At 41.2% G+C, this 21004-nt stretch overlaps 1 protein-coding gene across 4 annotated transcripts in view; it reads left to right on the top strand.

Annotated features, from left to right (window-relative positions):
* Positions 1-21004, top strand: part of CNKSR2 (connector enhancer of kinase suppressor of Ras 2) — a 207617-nt gene that overhangs the window by 182056 nt on the left and 4557 nt on the right. For 2 of the 4 annotated variants that reach the window (XM_086879915.1, XM_086879914.1), the window contains one exon: positions 19144-19340. In XM_086879915.1, the coding sequence (XP_086736041.1) occupies positions 19144-19340 (197 nt within the window). Of the gene's footprint in view, positions 1-7487; positions 10403-19143; positions 19341-21004 lie in introns of those variants that run through there. The other 2 variants (XM_086879917.1, XM_086879916.1) reach the window with 2 other exon arrangements.

Genomic DNA, 21004 nt, shown 5'->3' with positions numbered 1-21004 from the left:
GCTGGAGCAGCCCTTTGGGGAACAACTGCTCTCACTTGAATAAGACTTCTTTTTTCCTGGATATTGTTAACTTTGAGTAAACTAAAGGTATTTGTCCCTTGTGATCAAAAGACCTGGATGACATAGCAGAAGCGAGCAAGTAGTCATGCACATTCTAAGAACATCACATTTAACAGCTCAAAAGGCTTTGAGAAGTGACCATCTCCAACACAACTCCAGTGGTTTCTACTGGTAGAGGAGCTTGACCTACCTTAGGAATGCAGAGATTGGTACCTGGTGGGCCCTGTGCACTGCTCCATCACTCCAGGAGGACAGCAGGTCTCCTCTGGGCTCTGCCCTTCCACACTGGGAAGGAGTCAGATGTGCAGGAGAGGAGAATCAGGGCCATGAATCACATATTGGTGCTATAATACGTTCAGTGAGGATGAATTTTTTCTGTGAAACAATGCTGTCATACAGAAGTATGGCAGCTACACTTCACCAAACAGCGTGACAGGGGCAGTTTGTGTGTTTTGGAGATGCTTGGGGATGAGTTAGGAAGGAAGAGGCTAAAGGGAAGTAATTTTCACACCGATGTCTCTGTACCTTTGTGTAAGGGTTATTGATGGTAAAAACCTCCTGAATGGGTGGAGGAATTAGTGGAAGACTAACAACTGATGGAAATGTGTATTTACCTCCGTACTGGTTATCACCAGTTGACCAAGAGCTTTATCAGGATCTTTGCTTGAAAACCACTGGGTGCACCATATCCTCTCATCAGGAAGGTCTTGGTGGGTGCCTGAATTTCAGAAAGGGCTGGGGAGGAGTGCTAAGGACTCCTGCATGGCTGGGCATCTCAGCGTCATGAAACCCTGCCACGGCATCCCTCAGCTTTGTCTAGGTACCTGGCCAGCCTGGCAAATCCCTTTTGCCATCCATTTTCATGCGTGGCAGCCCTGTAGTTTTCAGAAAGAGTATTTAACAGGGAGCTTGAGCACATAAGGGGATACGACAAAATACTCCCTCGATTAGTTTGCTGGTTTTTCCCCTCCTAAAGGGCATGCAGAAGTACTGTCTCAGCAGGCTTCAAGAGATGGTATGCATGCTGTATCTCATCCAGTCTAGCATAATCAGGGATTTGAAAAAATTTAAATTTTGCTATTTGTTATTATCTTTAAAGTTATAATAGTCAGGAGCTTCTGATATTTTCAGCATTTGACTCCTGTAACAGGAATCTTTAGTGTAATGAAATCCCTGTGCAACCCCTGATTTTCTCTTATTACAGTAGTGATAGCATTGTTTGGAATATGAGAGGCTTAAGATACACTTTTTATGAAAAGTTGGATCCCCTCTGAAAACAGCTCTCACACATTAAAAATATGCAAGGAATTCTTAACAAACTATATAGCAATGTTTGGCTTGTCAGAAGAGTACCTTGCATAAAACCTTTCAGTGCAAGCTGCAAGCTTTTTATATAATTATTCTCATAAGAGATAATTTAAATTTACCAGATGAAAGTACCAGCCTTCAGCGTCCAACAGGTGTGAAACATCTAATCATGTGAAACATTTAATCAGTAATTCTTCATTTTATATTCACAAATAGGTAAGGAATTTCCTCCAGGAAAACAAGGTCATTTGTGTGTTGGTCTGATGGGCTTTCAAGACACCAAGAAAGCACCTCAGTCATTGGTTTAGAATAAGAAAGGTGATTCCTGTCTTATTTTTATGGGAACCAAACTAATTAAAAGCAAGACTCCTAAAAGTAGTTTCTTTATATGCTAATTTTGTGCAGTATATTTCAGGTTGTTGATATGAGGGAGGGTTTCAGGTCTGATAGCATTTTTGTTGCTAAATAAGGTCCTCCTCAAACCTGAAAGAGACATGACTGAGTCAAAAATAGAGTTGGAGCAGAATGATAATACTTGCCTGGGAACAGTCAAGGCAAGTTGGTTTGACAGATGAAACATGTGCTAGAACATGAGGAGAGGAGAAGGAAATACCTTTGTTAAATGCAGCACAACCAGCCAGCAGTGGTGCCAACATTTCACTTGTTGACCTTGCCAGAAGAGTAATAGTAGAGTCCATGTTTTGTGTGTGTGCCCCTCCAGTCAGCTCCAAATTAAATTAGAATATCTCAACATGATCAATATTAATAAAACAATAATAACAATCAGCCCCCCCAATTTTCCCCAACTGAGTAGGTTTTGACACCATTCCCATTGGAGGTTGTAGCAAAAGCTGCTGAAAAAGTTCAGCCAAATGTGGCACAAAGAAGGTAACACGTTTTTCTCAGTCTGTTCATTTTACCTTAAGCACATGGCATGCTATCAGTAACTTACAGTGTTCAGGTGATCTGTGGCTCTTTTACTGACCCAGTCAGAGAAGGGATCCCTGGCCAGGTTGCTTCAGCTGTCAGCAGTTGTGGCAGGGGCAGCATCTCCATCCTCTGCCCTTGGATGTAGCCTGGCAGTGGGAACGTGACAGTCTGGCTGGGTGTTTTTTAGTCACACCAGGGATTTTGTCAGCTTATTGGTATTTTTGTTGTCAGTATGGAAAGCACCACCAGAAAAAGCAATTATGGCTGTTAAAGCCTTCTCTGAACAAAGGGGCTCCTATTGGTTGAAGTTAAAAATTTGTTTGTGTAAATTTGAATTTGTTATGCTATAATTAATTCCATATGTTTCTGTCTGCTTGTAAAGCCCTGAGCAAGTTAATGTAAAAAAATACCCAGAAATATTTTACTTGAAAAAGTAATTTTAAAAGTAATACACAGAATAGTTTGTCACAATAATAAGACCAATTCTCCTTAAATACTCCTTATTAAAAAATTTGTTGATAATTTTATTGATAAGTAATGCATTGTTATGCAAAAAATTACAACACTGCTTTTTTTTCAGGGTTGATGTCCAAAGCATTATTTTGGAAACACAGCTCCCATTTTTGTGTTGTACATTAACTCTTTCATGGGGTGATAGACTGGAACTACAGTTACTGATTTATGGTCAGGAAACAAGGACATGGCTTTTCAAGCAGCTCTCAGAATAAACAATGCAGGAGGTTTGGTAGATTAAATTGAGCTTTATATGCCATTACAATCATAACCTGGCTGATTTTAGCTTACAATAGTATTAAGAATTGTATTGAAAGCAATCTCACAATTAGATATGTGCCTCATGTGCTTGTCTTTGGGATGTAGCATAGACTTCTCCTGGGTGAGGCTTGTCCCAATAGGCTTATGTAACTTAAGTCTCCCTGTAGTCTAGCAGTTAGAGTGCCTATATGCAGAAAATTTAATATCATTATCAGAATTCATAAATTACCCAGTGGGATGCTAAAGTTATGATTACATCCTATGCCTTCTAAATGTATATAAAACTATGAGATGTTCAGCCAGCTGCTCTTTTTTTTCCTGAACATGGTTATTCAACTATGTATCACTGTTTGTGTTCCAAATTAGAGGGCTTCCTTTGTCTGGGAGAAGCTTTTTGTGTTACTTTGTAATGGTTACAAAATGAACTACTCCAGAAAAATAACCTTATTTTCTGACACAACCACACTAAAACTGCTCCATCTTGAAGCTGTGAACTGTCACTCCAGTGTAGGACTCTGGAAATGAGCTGAAGGAGAGAGTTTTGCAGATATTAGACATCTGAACAGCATAAGAATAACCATGAGATATATCAAATATGGAGGGACAAAATAGGGGCAGAATTAGGAATAATATAAAATAATACACTGTAATAATATAGTAAGAGTTAGTAATTTGGCAATTTAATGTGCCACATTTTAGTTTTTTTAGTTCTGTAGTACTGGGTAGACAGAAGTTATTTAGCAATAGCTGTAGTACATGAAGTGCATAGGAGAGCTGGGTTACATTTGCAATTTAGGAATACTGTGGTAAGTGGGAGGAAAAATGCCTGCTGATCAGAGCCCTGTAATTTCCACTGCCTTGTTCTCATGGGACCAAGTGCAGCACTTTTAGAGGAGCAGGCACTGGAGGTTGTACGTGGGCTGACACCACCATCTGTCCTCCCTGTGCCTGTTCCACACCGTGGTGCATTCCCATAGAACATTTGTGCTCTTGGTGTTCCTCAGTGAGGACATGGGGGACTCTAAAGCCTATATGGTGATGTTGGAAAAGCTGAAACTTGCTATTTTCAGATAGCATACTCCTGTGTTACAATTGTTTGATGTAGTGTCCTTTACTGCAATCTCCAGAGGAGCCCTGAGTGACTCCTGCCATTGTTTCTGTACCAAACTGGCTTCCCACAGGATAATGTGCAGAGGCACTGCTTTGGAGTACAGTGTAGGGTCTGCACCAGACATGCCACCAAAACCCTCCTTCCTCAGGCAGCCTCACTGCCAGGCTCTCTACCAGCTCCTTTTTATCTCTGCATGGCATATGTCTGAGACCTGGAGGTGGTGGGAGCTTCCCACTTTTGAGCAATGGACAGTTTGTGGATGTTCCAGGGTTCCTCCCCAGGACTCTGTGTCCAAGAGCCTTGAGACATTTCCCTAGTAAGGAGGAAGATGTATCTGCCAGTGGGCTTCCAGCAGAAGCTGCCAGGTCACAGTGTGTGGCACATGGGGAAGGTTTTCTCTTTCCTGTTGTTCTTTACATTCATTCTTGTTTGGAGCCTAATCACTTATGCAAAGTATTTACCTTTAGGGGAAAATGCATAATTAGATATGCTTCATTATTGTCCTAGATAGTAGGTAAGGGCTTCCAAAGTTTTTCTTTCCTGAGTATGTAGACAGATGTAGACATATATACACAAAATAGGATAAAAACTAAGGAAGGGGTAGCTCTTAAAAAGGCAGGTACAGGTTTACAGATGGTCACTATAGATGCAAACTCTGAAATTTTCTAAAACTTCAGTATGTATTTAAAAAGTAAGTTTATTAACCTGCTATTATTCAACCTAACCCTTCTTTGAAAAGTTGTCATAAACATACCATCTAATAACCAGGTGTCTTGTATTTAGGCAAAATATATAATGTGAAGATTGATTAGAAAGTGTACCCTTAAGTGAGAGTGGTAAAATCTTGTGCTTCTTATTACGAAAAAACACATCAAAGTGAAAACCCTAACATTATACCTTCTCATTAGTGACTGCTGGTGTTCCTTAAAAATTTATTTATTAATCAGGCTCAAAGAGAAAGGGCACCTTCTTTGTCCCTTTCCTTACACAGGATTTCTTGTGTGAGATCCATTTTGACACCTTATTGATTGTGGCTCTCAAATATTTCTCTCATGAGGACTTTCTGCTTCTCTTTGCTTACATTTTTACTGGCTTTTGACACTTGGCCAGGAACGGCATGGAGAGCATCCCTTTGCTCCTGCTTGGTGGGTTGATCCCAGCCCCGGTGCATTCTGTCTCTACCACTTTAGATGGGTGGAGTTCCTCCTACTGCTGCAGGCTTGCTCAGATACAAGATTCCTCACATCCCACATGACCACATCACCTGAAAAAATAGGCAGAGGTTTACAGCAATTTCGTGTCTGTAACTACTCTGGGGAAGTCCTTTGCCATAAAACTCTTCTCATAATGAAGACATCATTTGGTTGATAAATGCAGTAAATTCACTTTGCTGTACTCACAGGGTCACATTCATTTTTGTATGTGAATGGCAGTTGGTTTATTCAAAATGTTTGCAAGTCTCATGAATTTCATAAGTTGTAGTGTCAATAAGTATCGTCCAAAAGCACGTTACTCGTTCTTTGTTATTTGTATTTGTTCTCCTTTAAAACAAATTTTAAAACCCTTATTAGAAACAAAACTGTGTGCTGGAGATTTTTTACATAAATAATTTTGCTAATGTTAGTGATTAGAATGAAAAATGTGGGGTATGTAAGGATAAGGAAAATAATTTTACTACTAAAAAGCAGATTTTATAAGTGCTTAGTTTCTATCAGTAAGTAATATTGAAAATCTATTTAGAAAAGCCCCCTAGTGCCTGATAATTATATTCACATTAAGATAAATAGGACAACATATGCTACCACTTACCTTAAGAGGTTAATGAAAGGCTGTTCATGCCCAGTGACTAATCCAAACTGGGACAGTGAAAAATTACCAGTGTTTGATAATTTATATAATAATCAAACCTTAGCAATATTATTGAATAGTCTTTACAAAAGTATGTCTTACTAGCAGGTTTTTTTCAGAAGTAGTTTTCTAGTGCAAAGTTCAGTTGAATTTTATGTACATAACACAAGTCCTGTCCCACCACGTGTTGAAGGTAGCACAGTTCTTCCACAGACAGAGGACGTGTCCCAGCCAGCCTCAGCTGGGCTTTGACATCTGTTAGATAATGCCCTTAACTTCAGTAACTCTCCTTTATTTCACAGCCACCTTGCTTCACACAAAGGGACATTTCTTTTGCCAAAGCCTGACCTTTGAAACAAACTTCCTGAATTCTTAGTAATTAAGTAATATGAACAACAACCTTAAGATGACACGATCTCCTGAAGCTACAGAAGTGATACCTATGAGGCAGCAGTATCCTCTTTCACTTAGTGCCTTTTTCCAAATAAATCCAAGACTCTTATTTTCAATGCTACAACTGTTTGTAGTATAAAACAGGATGAAATCTGAAAAACATTCCCTTTTGTACTCTACAAAGTCTCCCTTTCCTCAACCCCATGAGTCCTGAAATGTACTGGTTTGGCCTTTTGTTTGTCAGGGGTTTGGGGTTTGGTTTTGGGGGTTGGGTTTTGGGGTTTTTTTCATTTTGGTTGTGGAATCAAATGTTTGGGGTTTTTTTTATTTTAAACAATAGGTTATGTAAAAGTTTCTTTTGACTGCTATACTTAGAATTTAGTTATATAAACTGTTTTCCTCACACTTCTTCTTCCTCCTCTCCTTGTTGACGCACAGAGTCCCAGGAAATCTCAGCAACAGAAAAGAGGCTGAACTGGGTTTGAGTTCTGTGTAGCATTGCTCACCCTCTGCCTCTCTGAAATTCATTTTCCAATTGCTGCCATGTGTGGAGTAAATGGCATCAATGTTTCCATCTGGGATTCTTTCTAACCTTGTGTTTTCTGTCCCTGAGACAACATTTCTTGTCTGCTTTCCAGACCTTTTGTGATATGCTCAAGAATAAAAATGGCAATGCTTGATATTTTCCTTCCTTTCCATCCTGTCTTTTGAAAAAAAAAATCTCTTTAACAGGGTTAAACAAATTGGAATGAGTTTGTATGTCTTTACATTATGCACAGTTGAACACTTTCCCAAAGTGTTTTGCTTTTTTTTAACAACAAACATCCCCCAGCTTTTCATATCTGGGATTCAAAATGGCAATGGATGTTAAGATCCATGGAGTTTCGTTTTTTATTACAATTTAGGGTAGTAGGGACTAGAATAGGGAATGCACTGAGAGCAGCCAGGCTTTTGAAAAACTGCCTGTGCAGAGACTGCATATCCACACAGAAACTCTAAGTAAACAATTTAGCTGTATGCTGTTTATTCCACCTCTCTCTTTCTCTTTTCTTTGCTAACACAGGTCCACAAAGATTCTCGAGTTCTCAAGCCCTAGCTTATGGAAGTGTGTAATGTCAGTGTGGTTGCAAAATCACATGATCTCCTAGCTCTGTATCTTATCCTTCACCCAACATTGCACAACGCTGGACTGTCAGCTAGGAGAACGAAAGGAGCCAGATTGTGTTGTGCCACCTCTTTTTCTAGTTCACGCATAAGTTGCCACCAGGATATTTTTCTGTGTTTGTAGCACGTTTGGTGGATTTGGGGCACATTCTTTGCTTCCATTCTCCTCATTTATGTGACCCTTTCCCAGTGCTTCCAAATGAGCTAATGTGTCTTCAACATGGAGAAAACCAACCAAGTTGGTTAGGATGTGTATTGTTCTCTTGTTTTATTTGTGGGTTGTTTGGGGTTTTTTTAATTGGTCTTTGTTCTGTTCTTTTTAAAAACATATCTACGAAAAGAGAATATATAACTTTCTGCCCTAAATACCTCTTTTGCATCAGGGATGGATATTTTAATGGAGTGAGGTGTAATAGCAGAACAGTGCCATGTCTCTGTCCTCACGAGCATAGCTGCATGCAGATTAGAAAGGCTCTGTAGTGCTGCTACTGTATGCCAGATTTGCTATTTGCTCTTGTTTGCATGATAGTATTTCTAATTTACTAATATGATATGGAAATAATGGCACATCACCAATCTTTCAACATATTGTATCACTGCTTTATCATATTAGGCTAATACACTGCAAGAGTTGATAGCACCTCTCCATGTCAAATGGGAACCACATCTCTTGGCACTGAACCGATTGGACTCAAAGGTTGATAAACTTATCATTAGAGAATTGGCACGACGGAGACTCAACTTCAGCCTCTTGCAAGCAACATAATGGCCTCCGTTCAGAAAGTCAGTTCTTCTTGAATAACTTTGATGTTTATAACAGAGAACAGACCTGTTAAAGCATAGACAACCACATGCCTGAATATGAGACCTCCAGGAAGGTGTCAAAGGGCATGGCCAGTCTTTTGAAGAATGCACCCTTTCCACAATGGGACTAGGCACAAAGTCAGATCCAGTCTACATGGAGCACATTTGCAGAAAATACTGCCCCCCGCATGGGAGAACAGAAGGGGAAGAGGGTCTTGGCAGGGGAAGGGCTTTGATGTCACTCAGTTTTGTTCTGCACACCTCGAGGAATTAAAGAGGGATTCAGCCATGGTAACTGTAATTTCCCATTGCTTGTACTGAACTCCAGTGATCCCATTCAGGCCAACCAGACAGAGTCGTGTCATTTAAGCGTGCTTCACATTAGTGAAGGAAGTTTCCTTACTGTGTCATGCTAAACTAAGTGTATTCTGTCAAGTGGAGGTATGTACAGACCTTTCAGAGACTTCCATTTATCTATTGGTTTGTAATGAATTCCCAGAGGGTACACTGGCACTCGTTTGGATGGTGACGGAGAAGATACCTCACGCTGAGATTTATTAGACTCTGCAGTTAAACTCTTCGGTTCCTCTTTATCTTCTAGGACTAAAACATGTGAGTGATGCTGCCTGGCCAAGCAGGCACAAAGTATTCTCTGTATAACACCCAGACTCCAGAGGGCTGTTTTGGGGCCAGTATTTGTCTGGATGTCACTCGAAGTAGATTCAGATATTGTATTGATCATTATGTTCTGAGTCCCCTATGGGTTGATGTTTGCCTCTATCTCTGTGATTAGAATGTGGATTTTCCTTAATATATTTGGCTAAGGGTGTATTGTAATAATGTTAATGCTAATTACTTGATATTTCATACTATCTTACGGGGAGATACTTTTAAAAAATGTATTTTGAAATGTTTTCTTTCTGTTTGCTCAATGTATGGTATTGCATTATGTTAATACCAATAAAATTATATATATATAGTTATATATATATTTCCCTTTTATAAAGAAGTAAATTATGCTTTTTTGCCTCACAAACAGGAAATGTGCAGTGAATAAAATTACATCATTCTGCCTTACAGCAGGTGACAAAGCTTATAATAGTTTTAATATTCTTTTTTGAAAAATAAAAAGTATAGTATTACAAAAACTAGTTGGAAATTCATCAAAATGCATGTTTTATGTTTCTGCTCAATGGGACTGTCACAAAACAGCCTAAATATTTAGCAATGTTTTTTTGGCATCTTTAATTTTTTCCAATCAGAAACATGCACTGTATTGCTATTATTGATTACAAAACTGTACTGTCATAAATTTTTGCCTGTTGGCCAGATAGACAAACCCACTGAGTTTGTCTGTAGGAATTGATTTTAAAATTTAATTGAGTGCTCTTTCCAATGCTTGGCAAAGGCAGAATTTATTTTTTATATAAGGTTGCCTTTGAAGTACCTGCCTCTGCCAGGAATGATAAATCACTGCTAAGTACATAAAGATTCTGCGACCTGAAGGATATGTGATTAAAGCCTTGTTGGAATGGCCTGCAACCCCAGCCAGTCCTTTACATTCTGTCATTAAATTCCATAATTAGTTAGAGGTGAAATGTTTTGGAAATGAATTAGAGAAGCAGAAGCAAGGATGTGACTCTAAAATGTCCTTTGGCTGCCATTCGGGGTTACACTGATGGCTTATTTGCTGCTCATTGCCAAAGGCCAGTGTATATCTGCACTAATGCCTATTAGATTGTCTTCAGCTTCCTCTCTTTCTTTTCCCCACCCTTTCTAACATATTGTATTGAGTATCTTTGTTTTGCAGAGGCATTCAGAAGGGCTGTAATTAGCAGTCCCTGGCATTTAATTGCATACACATTTGTTAAATATTTTTCTGTATGCCTTAAAATAAAGTGTAGAAAATGGCAGTAAATGTTTCTTTAATGAAGGCATTTGATTTATTCATGAAGTCAGGATTTTTTAAAGGTGTTATTTTGGGCTTAATAAAGGAAATAAGCCAGCAAATTTTCAGTCTTGCTTTTGCGTAACCATCGTCTGTCAGGGCTGACGTTGGGTTCCTTTCTCTTGTTCCTTTTGCGGCAAACACAGTCTGCCCTGTGGGTGGGGAATGGACCTTTCTGCTGTGACCACTCTCATGCCAGTTTTGAGAGCACTTCACACTGAGGTTCATAGGTGTTCACAAGCTCATTCTGACATCTGATGACATGAGTGATGTCTAGAAAAGCCACGTGGAATTACTGCATTTCTCTCGTCACAGCAATAGCTTTTGTTCTAAAGGCACTTTGAACTCTGTGTGGTGCTTACAGACCATGGGTGTGATGGGCATTCAGCAGCTGATGGGGGGGGGGGTGCCTAATAATTGGCAGTTCTGTGCCCTGCATAAATAAGATGTAAATCAGGGTGCAGCTTAATTAGGTTGGAATCTAATCAGTGCAGCTATCATAATGTGCAATTATAAATCCAATAATAAATCTGAATATCTGAATAAATATTACATCTTCTGAGATAACATTTTGGGAAGTATTCCAGGCTCCTTTCAGAAACACCTTGGGAGGTGCTTCCCCAGCAGAGCACAGTGAGTTACAGAGGTAACTGAGGCAGAGATTCAATTAACCTGGCCCCTACCCACACTAACGTTTCTCCCATTGGAAGGAGGATTGTAATTTCTTAGTGATGCTTTTTGGGAAACTTCGCTCTCGATGCTACGTTTTCATACAAATAAGCAACTAGGGGTGTAGCCTGAAGTCAAGTTCATTTTCTGGGTGGGTGTTGCTTACCAGGAACATGTCCCCCATCTGTTCAGGTATCAATCCCATAAACCTTGACAGGCACTGCTGTTGTGCGAGCGTGACTGTGGCTTGATTCTGACTGGTGAGTAATGTTGCTGGGTCCGTATCGTTTGTCACTTAACCTTTCACAACTAAGAGCGCTGCAACAGCTTAGGTTTGTAAAAACAATGTTTTCCTCAAGGAGTAATTGCTTCTATATGTTGCTTGGGAATTATTTTTTGTAGGGAACTCCTCATCCTGTTTAAAAGTCATAGAATCCCCACATGTCTAGCAATTTTCCCCAGTTTGCTCCAGCTCCTGGCTTTCCTCGTAAATACAAGTTTTCTATTGTTTTTGAACTGCACAGCCCAAGGGGATGTGTACCATCAAAATGTTTATTTCACTTCAGCATTGATAGCTTGTGATAAAATTAAACAGCACTTATATCAGTGTGAGGCACAAAAAAATGTCTGGATATCCTATTTCATTGTGTAAAATTTTCCCAGAGAGTCACTAAAATCAGCAGATTGAGGTTAAACTGGTGCCTTCATAGGCAGCTTAATGAGTAGAGTACCATATCCAAAACCAAGGAAGGATGCAACTATAACCCTACTGCAGAAAAGTTCTGTCACTGATCAGAATTCTGTGACTTTGGGAAGCTTTGGAGTGACTTCATTCTTATGCCCTCTCTGAAATCAGCCCACCAATATAACCTCATGAAACAGCAGGACTGCGAGCAAGGAGGGAGCTACAGATGCTCATTTGAGGCATGCAAGAGCTGTCAAGGGGCAGCAGGAGCAGAAAAAGCTGATTATTCCCTCTGTGTGTTCCCTTCCCACTAGCACAGTGACCCATTAGCTGGCACCTGTACTTCACTGCTAAGCAGATGTCAGAAATGGCTGGATGTTACTGTCAGCTCAGCAAAGCAGATCTGCAGGGAGAGACATCGAGGGGTTTTCCTTATGCTCAGTTTTGTGTCAGCTGTGTTTAGTAAGCAATTCCAGTTGCATGGAAGGCTGAAGAGATGTGGCTGAGGAGGGTGTGGGACTCAGAGCAAGACCAGCTCAAGTGTCCCATGAAGGCTGGAGTTGCACATGTAAACATGCTGCAGCCTGCAGGGTGCTGGAGGCCTGCGGGGCCATGGCAGGGTGCAGGCAGCTTGTCCTCCAGACATCCCCAGGAAGGTGACTTCAGTGGAAAAGAGACTCACAGGGATCTACTGACCCAAAAGGAAAACTCCTAGTGCCATAAGTAGTTTACAAAAAGAATTAGACCTTCAGTGCCACCGCAAAGGCTTGGCATCCGTCAGGCCTTACAGAGGCTAGGGCGAGATCTTTTAAAAGGTGGTACCTAGCTAATTCTGATATTGAACTTGGCTGTGGTGAAAAATGCCTGAAATACCTTCAGATATCTATCATTCTGGAGATGAGTTTTCCACTTGCCTGCACAGTTCACTTTATTTCAAGAAACCAAATTTATGCTGATCCATGCGAGAAGAGAAGCAGACGCGTACCATTGGGTGTAAAACTCCAGCAAGTGCAGGACTCCGTTGTGGTGGTGCTTTCAGTGAGCACCCTCTGTAGGGAGTATCTTTTTTTGTCTGCAGGTTTACATAATAATAGGAGAGAATAGAAACTGAGTACAGCTATCCTGGTAACCCAAAAATACTTCCACTTTAGAGGAAATGATGGTATGAAATCCAGATTTAATACCTGCGTTGAATAAATACAAAATTATAAATACAATAAAATTTAATTATCCTCCAGCTACTAATATTTCAACAAACACATGGATCAAAGCTTGTTTTTAAACAATTCTCCTCCGTTCCTTGATTCCAGACTTTTGGGAAAATCCTGTACTTGCACATACACAGGGACAGAAAGGACGGAGGATTACACTAATCAGAAGAAGGCAGGGAAAGGGAAGCAATATCAAAGAAGGGTTGCAAAGACTGGGTACTGCACAAGAAGCCCTTATTTTGCTTTTAATTCAGTTTTAATTCAGCTTGCTTAAACTTTTCTTCACTTGTAGAAAACCTTAATATGGTCCTGTGTGTGTGTGTATAGACATAAATATATATAAATATATATGTGTGTTTGTGTGTTTACAGGTATAATCACATATCCTGTCAGGCCTTTATTTTAAAGTGGCATGGGACATAGCATAGCTGTCTATTTGTACTTTAACAGGGAAATCTGCTCTATTTTACCCAGAGCAGATGATTAGCTGTTTCCTTGTTGACCTGCATTTAATTGCACCTCCTGCCTGCTGCATCATGCCAGGCTTAAATACTGTGCTGCTCCTTCCTTTTCTCAGTAATTAGGGATGTGACTTGTAACATTTTCCTACCAGGAGCTGACTTTCCATGTCACTGTGGCTCCCCCACACCTATGCAGGAGTGACCTCATGCACAGCCACAGCTGTGCAGACACCATCGCCTTTAAGCCTTACATTGATTTCACCACTTTGTTCCTTTTAGCTTGGAGGTGTTGGGGGAAGTAAATATACAGCTTAGTCTGACAGCCAGCCATCTAAATAGTGTTAAAAATTATTTATTTCTGAATTTTTTGTATTAGAAGCATTTGGGTATATCCAACTCTTGGGCAATTTGGACTCCTGATGATTAACCTGAACAGCAGTAAAGATGGATTTAGGCCTTGCACTGAGAAACCAGCTGCTTCTTCAAAGGATTTCTTTTCTTCCCTCTGCTGCAACACTGCTAAAATCCACATCCACCCTCCTTTCATCCTTCTTCTTTTTCACCTTGTATCTAGGGATATCCCTTCTGTCTCTCCTGTTCCCTGGGGTTTACAAGCCCAGCCAGGCTGTTGCACGCTGTGGCCACAGCCCTTGTCTGCCTGTTGGCACAGCCTGAGCCATGGCTGCAGAGCTTCTGTGTGCTGCTCTACCTCCCTTTCAGTGAAACTGCTGCAGGCCCAGCCAAGGTTTGATAGTCCCTGTTTTTAGACGTGGCAGAGAGAACCTGCTGTGGCATAGGAAGATTACAAATGCGTTCTTGCTACCAGGATTATATCAGTTATTAGTTAGCTTGTGGGAGACCAGTGTGTCTGTTCCCAATATAGACACATCAGGGTGAAGAAGGCAAAAAGAAAAAAAAAAAAAACCAAAGGTTTGTGTGCCCAAGGGTGATTTATCTAACTTGAGACCATTTTCCAGAGGCCTGGGGTGTTTCTTTTTTTGGGGAAGTATTTACTGCATTTACTGTCACCCACTGACAGTCTCTGGGACACTTTAGGTAAATACCTCCTCTGCACAAAAGGTGAAGCAAAAAGGTGTAGTTCTCAAATTGGAAGCAAATCTTTGGGATTTGGAGGGAAAAAATAACATGGCAGCAATTTAATAATGTAATTAGTGATGTGTTCTAACAAAATTGCCTCCTTAATATCCTGAGAAAGCTGAGGTTAGCTAGTTCCTCTGCCAGAGGGAGTGAGCTCACCAAAAGGAGTGAAAATAGGAGTTTAAATTTCAGTGCAGCCTGGAGATTTCAGTCTGGCTGTGCCTTGTTCGCTTCCTGTCACAGACTTCTCAGCAGCTTGGTTTTCTGGGGATTTGCAGAGGATGGTACTTCTGTTCAAATGCAGGGCTGACTGCAAGAAGAGGAGTGGGCGTGTGTGAGAGGAGTAGCACAGCGAAGGAAAGTGCGTCACTGAGCAGTAAAGGTAGCAAACAGAAAAGAGGGTAGTGGGAAAATGGAGAATTCCATCAGGGTGGCAGTGGTGTCTGTCAGTCAGGATGAGAAGTCTAAAGGCAACGGGGCTGAGCCTGAGTGGTGTTTGGAGGCACTGGCAAAGACCAGAGGGGCCCCGCTGAAGAGCTTTGATCCTTGAAAAATATGACCTTGTTGGCAGGGTAGATGACAAAATTTATTAACTCTCCTTACACAGGCAGTTCTGTTCACTCATAGCCCCACATGGAATCATGGGCTCCTCTGGTACCTCACTGAAAGATGAAAGCCATGCAAGATTTTGGCAGCTTGAGCTTTAGCAGAAAAGTGAATCACAGAAGTGCAGGGACCTCCACGGAAAATGCTGGAGGTTATTCCATGTATTTAGAGCAGATTTATGAGAAGCATGTGCCTAGAGATTCTCTGTGTCCAGAGAGCAGTGTGTTAGCCAGCTGGGCTGCAGTAGTGACCTTCTAGAGGGTTCTAATTCAATATCATCTTCCTGAATTATCAGTTTATATGAACCAATCTCTTGGTCATGTAAATACCAATGGTAACTTTCACTTATCACATAAGCACCTTATGCTCTTATAATCTTGGTTTATAAGAGGGAAATAATGGAAAAATGAATTGCCTAACAGAGCCAGGAGTTGATTACACTTAGTACATCACAGAGCTTGGTGTCTGCTCTTTTCAACAAGTGACAATACAGCATGAGAAATCCCACCAGTTTTTCCTGAATGCCAAAAACACAAACAATTCCTGACCTGTTGGAGTTTCACATACTCAGCCATAATCTTCATCTCTCTCTCCTGGGAAAATGTAAAAGTAGTTACAAATATTTACTGCAGTAAATTCTGAGAACTGAGGGCAAAGTACAAAAAGTTCAGAATTTTTTCCTATGGAAAGTAGAATAGTGAAAAATAATAGTACAACATTTACTAGACAGATGCATTCATTATCTCCAGAACTGAATGCAAATAGCTGTGCATTCACTTGAAGACAGCAGGAACTTCTTTGTTATAAAATCCAGTGTATATTGCATTTGGAAAACAGGGTTCTCACCAGATTTAGATCCCATGTGTTGCAGTTTGTGCAGCTTTATTTCTGCTCCCGAGTCACAGAGTTGTTCAGGCTTGTGTGGGGCAGGGGAGAAGATCACAGCTTCAGAGAAGAGACCCTGCTTTTCAACAGTATGTGGGAACTGTGACCTGGCAGTGCATTCAGAGAAGCAGGAACGATGCTTCTCTGCATCACCCGTGACTCAGCAGTCAAATGAGTGTGAAAAACAACTGTTGTGTTGGCTGCTGATCTGAGGTCACCTGCAAATACACATTTTCTACTTAAACGAAACATTACCAGTGGTCTTATTCTTCCTCAATGAGACAGCCATGCTGTAATAGCATGGCTTGCATACAAATCCACCAATTTTAAAAAAGAAAATATGTTTTAGGCTCAGCTCTATATCTAACAGAATACCTCAGATGCTTTATGGTGCCAAGGGTTTCACCAACGCCTACAGGAAATCAATCAAAGGCTCTAGCAGAAGGCTGAGGGAGGAGAGATGTGTGTGTAATCTCATTCCCGCCTACTGAGAGCCATTGAGAGCAGCAGCACCACCTTCAGCATTTCTCTGGAAAATATTAAGGGCTCAGGATGTGTTTGCGTGACGCCCACTGCCCTCTCCCCCACCATGGGTGAACAAGGCATCTTGCCCTCTTTAGAGCTTTCCCAGCCTCAGCAGCAGCAAGGCATTTAAGAGACTTGTTTTTCTTCCCTCCTCTTTCCTCTTTAGGAAATCCTGTCCCCTTTTTGACGTGCTGCTCGTAGTGACATCACCACGTCAGTGACAGAGTGTGGGGGAGGCAGCCCCAGCCGTGTGGAGGTGATGTGCTGATGTGTTCCAGAGACCTGCTGTCAGTGTTCTGCTGCCTGGCCCAGCCTGTGTCCTGCCCCCACAGTCCTGTGCCTTCCCAGTCTCAGGGCTGTTCCCATTTGGGCAAGGGTAGAAGTCTGGTGTCCATGCTCCCTCCGAGGCCCATGTGGAGCAGGAGCCATGCAGATCCCAGGCCAGCAGTGTGGGAAGGGAGGGCAGGACAAGCTCCCCCTGACAAGGGATTTGTACTCACAGGGACTATGTTGCCATCCAGGCTCATTAAAGGCTCTTGTCATTCAGTATTGAACCTTAGGGTTGAACTCAAGTGCCGTATTTTGCCTTGGTGGGGAGTTTCTGTGTTTTAGGAAGCCATGGGTTTTTGGTGGCAAGCCTGGATGTGGTGGCTAGTTGCCAATCCAGGCTCTAGATCATTCTAGCAAGGTAAATTTGTATGGTGTGGAGTCAAAGTGCTGGCCTGCTTTTTGAGCCAGCCGTCCCTGTCCTAATCCCCTCAGGGTACAACCTTGGTAGTGCTGCTGGAGAAGAGACACCTGAGGAAAGATCTCTTTTGCCTTGCATAGCAAGAGATGAGAAGGAGACAGAGAGAAAGAGGTGTCAAATACTCCTGTGTCAACCAGGAGGGAGCTTTCCCTTTGCCCTTCAGCAAATCACTCCCCTTTCACAGCTGTCAGACTGGTGGACAACAGCATTCAGCAACAGAGCTGATAGAGAGATCCCAAACTTCTGATCTCATTGCAGCATAGACTTCTTAAGAAAGCATAAAAATCAAGACCACAAAAGATTTTAACCACTCTAATTATTCACCTACTGAATGTTTTGCCCTTTAGCCCATTAGATGTTTTAATAAGAAAGAAAATTACAAGAAAGAGAAAAGCATCTCATTTCTCTTTTGTTTCAGTCCTGGCCACCATTGACCATGTTAAACCCAGCTCACCAAGCAGGGTAGCACAGAATGATTTACAGAGCTCTGCGCAGACTCAAAGTACTTCCATCAATAAAAAGTCTCCAACCTTTCTTGACTTCCATATCTCTTAAAAAAAACCAGGACACTGAGGTTCTTTACTTAAAAGTACTTCTGTATGTGGCAAACTTTCAGCCAGTAGAAATTCCTCCCTTGGAGCAGGATCAGTCATAGGATGAAGTTAATGCTTGAAACCAAGCAGCTTCCTACAAGAGCTTCTAGGAAAGCCTCTCAAGGACACAGGCACTTAGAACCAGGAAAACAGGCACCACTGTGAAAGCCAGGACTGGGTGGGAGGATCCCAAGGGCTCTGGAAGCAGCCAGGAGGCCTCGCACAGGCAGTGTCAGTGTGCAAGGGGCAGCAGGGACAGAGCTGAGGGACACAGCAAACACTGTCCCAAGGGCTGCCCTAGCTAATCCTGATCCCCACTCTGCTAATCCTGACTGTACTGGTGCTTGCAAAGCTTGCACGGAGTCACCAAAGAGTTTCCTCTGGGGGAAACATTGTGTGAAGGGTTGAAATGGTTTGATGTTTTCTAAATGAAGCATTTCAAATGCTCATATCAGAGTAACATTTCATCCCCAGTTTTTCCTTGGTTTTGTTTTTAAAGAAGCAAAACCTTTCTCTTTTTATTTCTTCTTTTTAAATGCTTTCCCTACTAGTTAGAACTAATGTTTAAAAAATACTTCTCATATTTATGCATTTTGTTATAGTATAGAATAAATACTATTTTTTATAAAACCAAACTATAATTCAAACAGCTCTCTTTTGGTTTGCCATGCTGCCAGGTCGTGGTTGTTATCTTATACTTAGTCTCTAGTCTGCTGCTGAACCTTCAGGTAACAGTGAAGTAGCAGACCAGCGTAAGAGACAGCATTACTGGCTATTGAACAGCACTGCTGGGTATCAGAAATAAGAGACAAAAATAAGTGGACTTTATTAGGAAGGGAAAGGACATGTCATTCCAGGGCCACCATCCACATTCTTGAGTGCTGTTACCAGCACTTTCAGTCCAAGCTGTGATCCCTGATGGGTTCCTGAGCAGGATGCTTCCAGGGCTTCCTCTCCTTTAACAAGGAAGTCACCAGAACTATATAACTGCAACACCAGAAATCCGATTTCTGGTAGTGAGTCACTAATATTACTGCACCTTGCGCCGTTTCTCTCTTTCCCTCTTTCTCGGAGTGTCAAGATTTTACATTCTTGAAAGTTTGTCTTCTTTTCTTCTGAAGGCAGTAGCAAGAAGGAGCAGTCACAGCACTCTTCTCTGGAGCTTAGGAGGTGTGAAATACTCTCTTTATGGTCTAGTTAAACCTGTTAAACATTTTGCAAAGGTTTTTGATAGGTCTTCATGTAATCACATTAATGATACATTGTTGCTTTCTCTATTTTTTTTCCTCCTTTTTTTTGTTTTCCTCTTTGTCTCATTACAGTTGAAACTATAGAGGAAAAAACAGCAGACTCCTTGCAAGATTTGTACAGAGCCTTGGAGCAGGCCAGCCTGTCTCCTTTAGGAGAACACCGGATTTCCACTAAGCTGGAGTATAAGAAATCTTTTATAAAGAGATGTAGCGATCCAGTAGTCAATGAAAAACTGCACCAGCTGCGAATTCTGAAAAGCACTTTAAAGGTGAGATAAAACAGGGAGGAAAAATCCTGCCCCAGGGTTGGATTGGGCTGTATTGTAATCAGAGATTATTGTGTGCAGCTGGAGTCCAGGCTGAGCCCAGTGTGCAAACAAGGGAGATATGGGGAAGCGCTGCTTGAGAAGCAGAGAAAAATGTGCCTGGGAGAGCAGTCAAAGCAAGGGGATCAGTTTTAATTTCTTTATTTTCTTGTATTTAATTTCAGTCAGCTGCTCCTCCTCTGCCAGTTTAGCAGAAGTTGACACCAAATTATTGAAGGAAACCTTAATCCCTTTGTTGTCCCTGAACGCTTTCATTTACCAAAACACATTCACTTTGTAATTGCCAAAGTCTAAAGTTAAGCAAAGCGAGCCTTTAGAAGGGAGCAGTGTCTCTTGCAACACTTGACTGTTTTCTAATTGATGGGCTTGTCCAGCCAGAAACTGTGTGCTTTTTTTCTGTGTAAACTGATAGGATCATTGTATTTAATCAGTAAGATTGATTAAATAAGTAGATAGTGATAATGATAGATTTGAAAATTTTTATGGTAATTTTAAATGGTACCACAGCTCATTTAGCCTCCTTGTCAGCTTCCTTTGTTTGTTACAGCAGTTTCAGTTCTGTCCTGATAAGAGATTTCAGCAAACAATATGCTGGATTTCCTCAGGGACCCTGTTAACTATATTAAATTACCACATTTTAAGTCGCTAGATAATTGTACAGTGCATTTTGTAACAGTTTTCATCAAAGAGGGCTTTATCAACATTAATTAATTTAGTTTTCTATCTCCTAGAGAAGCATTTAAACAGTATTATTTTCATGCTGTGGTGCTCCCATCCTGAAAAAAAATCCTACATGTGCTTAACTCTCTGTACTGTATCATCTCATTGCAGACAACTTGCACTATTATCTTGGTATGCGAGTCTTTGCAGGATTAAAGGCTGGTTAAAAAGGGCAACATTCTCAGCTGCCCATGACTTCTACAAGCATGAGAAACTGAAACAAAATCACAGTGCTCTCACACACATCAGGATGGCAGGAGGTTCATGACATAGTTGTGGTTTGGTGCTGCAATGGGGTCACACACCACAGCTGTGGTTCAGCATCAGCAGCCTGCTACCGTGCTGAATTGTCTCTTTTGTTAGTGGCTATTGATACCTGGGATACATTATACCAATGGCTTCCTGCAAATGAAATTGCTTTCCTTCAGGGAAGTCCAAAAAACAGTGCAGCATCTTGATCCAGTGGGTGCCTGTTTTTGTGCTTCTCTGGAATTTCTTTCCTTTGGACCAAGCAGACCAAATTTTTTCATTCTCTATCCTTAAGCCCTATTTGCTAAGCTTGTCAGCATTCTTGTTTGGACTGTGATTAGTGTAAATCATTCTTACGTACATGAGACCAATAATGGAAATTGCAATCAATGGCAGCAAGGAGGAAAGACAGGTAATTGTTGTTTCCTGCATAGAGCAGCAGTGTAGAGTGACACATGCTTGGTTTGCAGTGACATCTTGGTGTCTTGTGACTGACTGCAGTCACAAGCTTAGAGCCCCACCTCTGCCATACTGTTGGCAATTGTATCAACCAGTAGCTATTGCTATTACCTGATCAATTATTCTTTCTTTTTATCAATGCCTTTGATTTCTCCTTTCGGAATGCAGCCAATTGCACT

The sequence above is a fragment of the Cyanistes caeruleus genome, chromosome 3, assembly GCF_971803275.1.
Source record: "Cyanistes caeruleus chromosome 3, bCyaCae1.hap1.1, whole genome shotgun sequence".
NCBI lineage: Eukaryota > Metazoa > Chordata > Aves > Passeriformes > Paridae > Cyanistes > Cyanistes caeruleus.
This window is presented reverse-complemented; position numbering and strand designations above follow the sequence as displayed.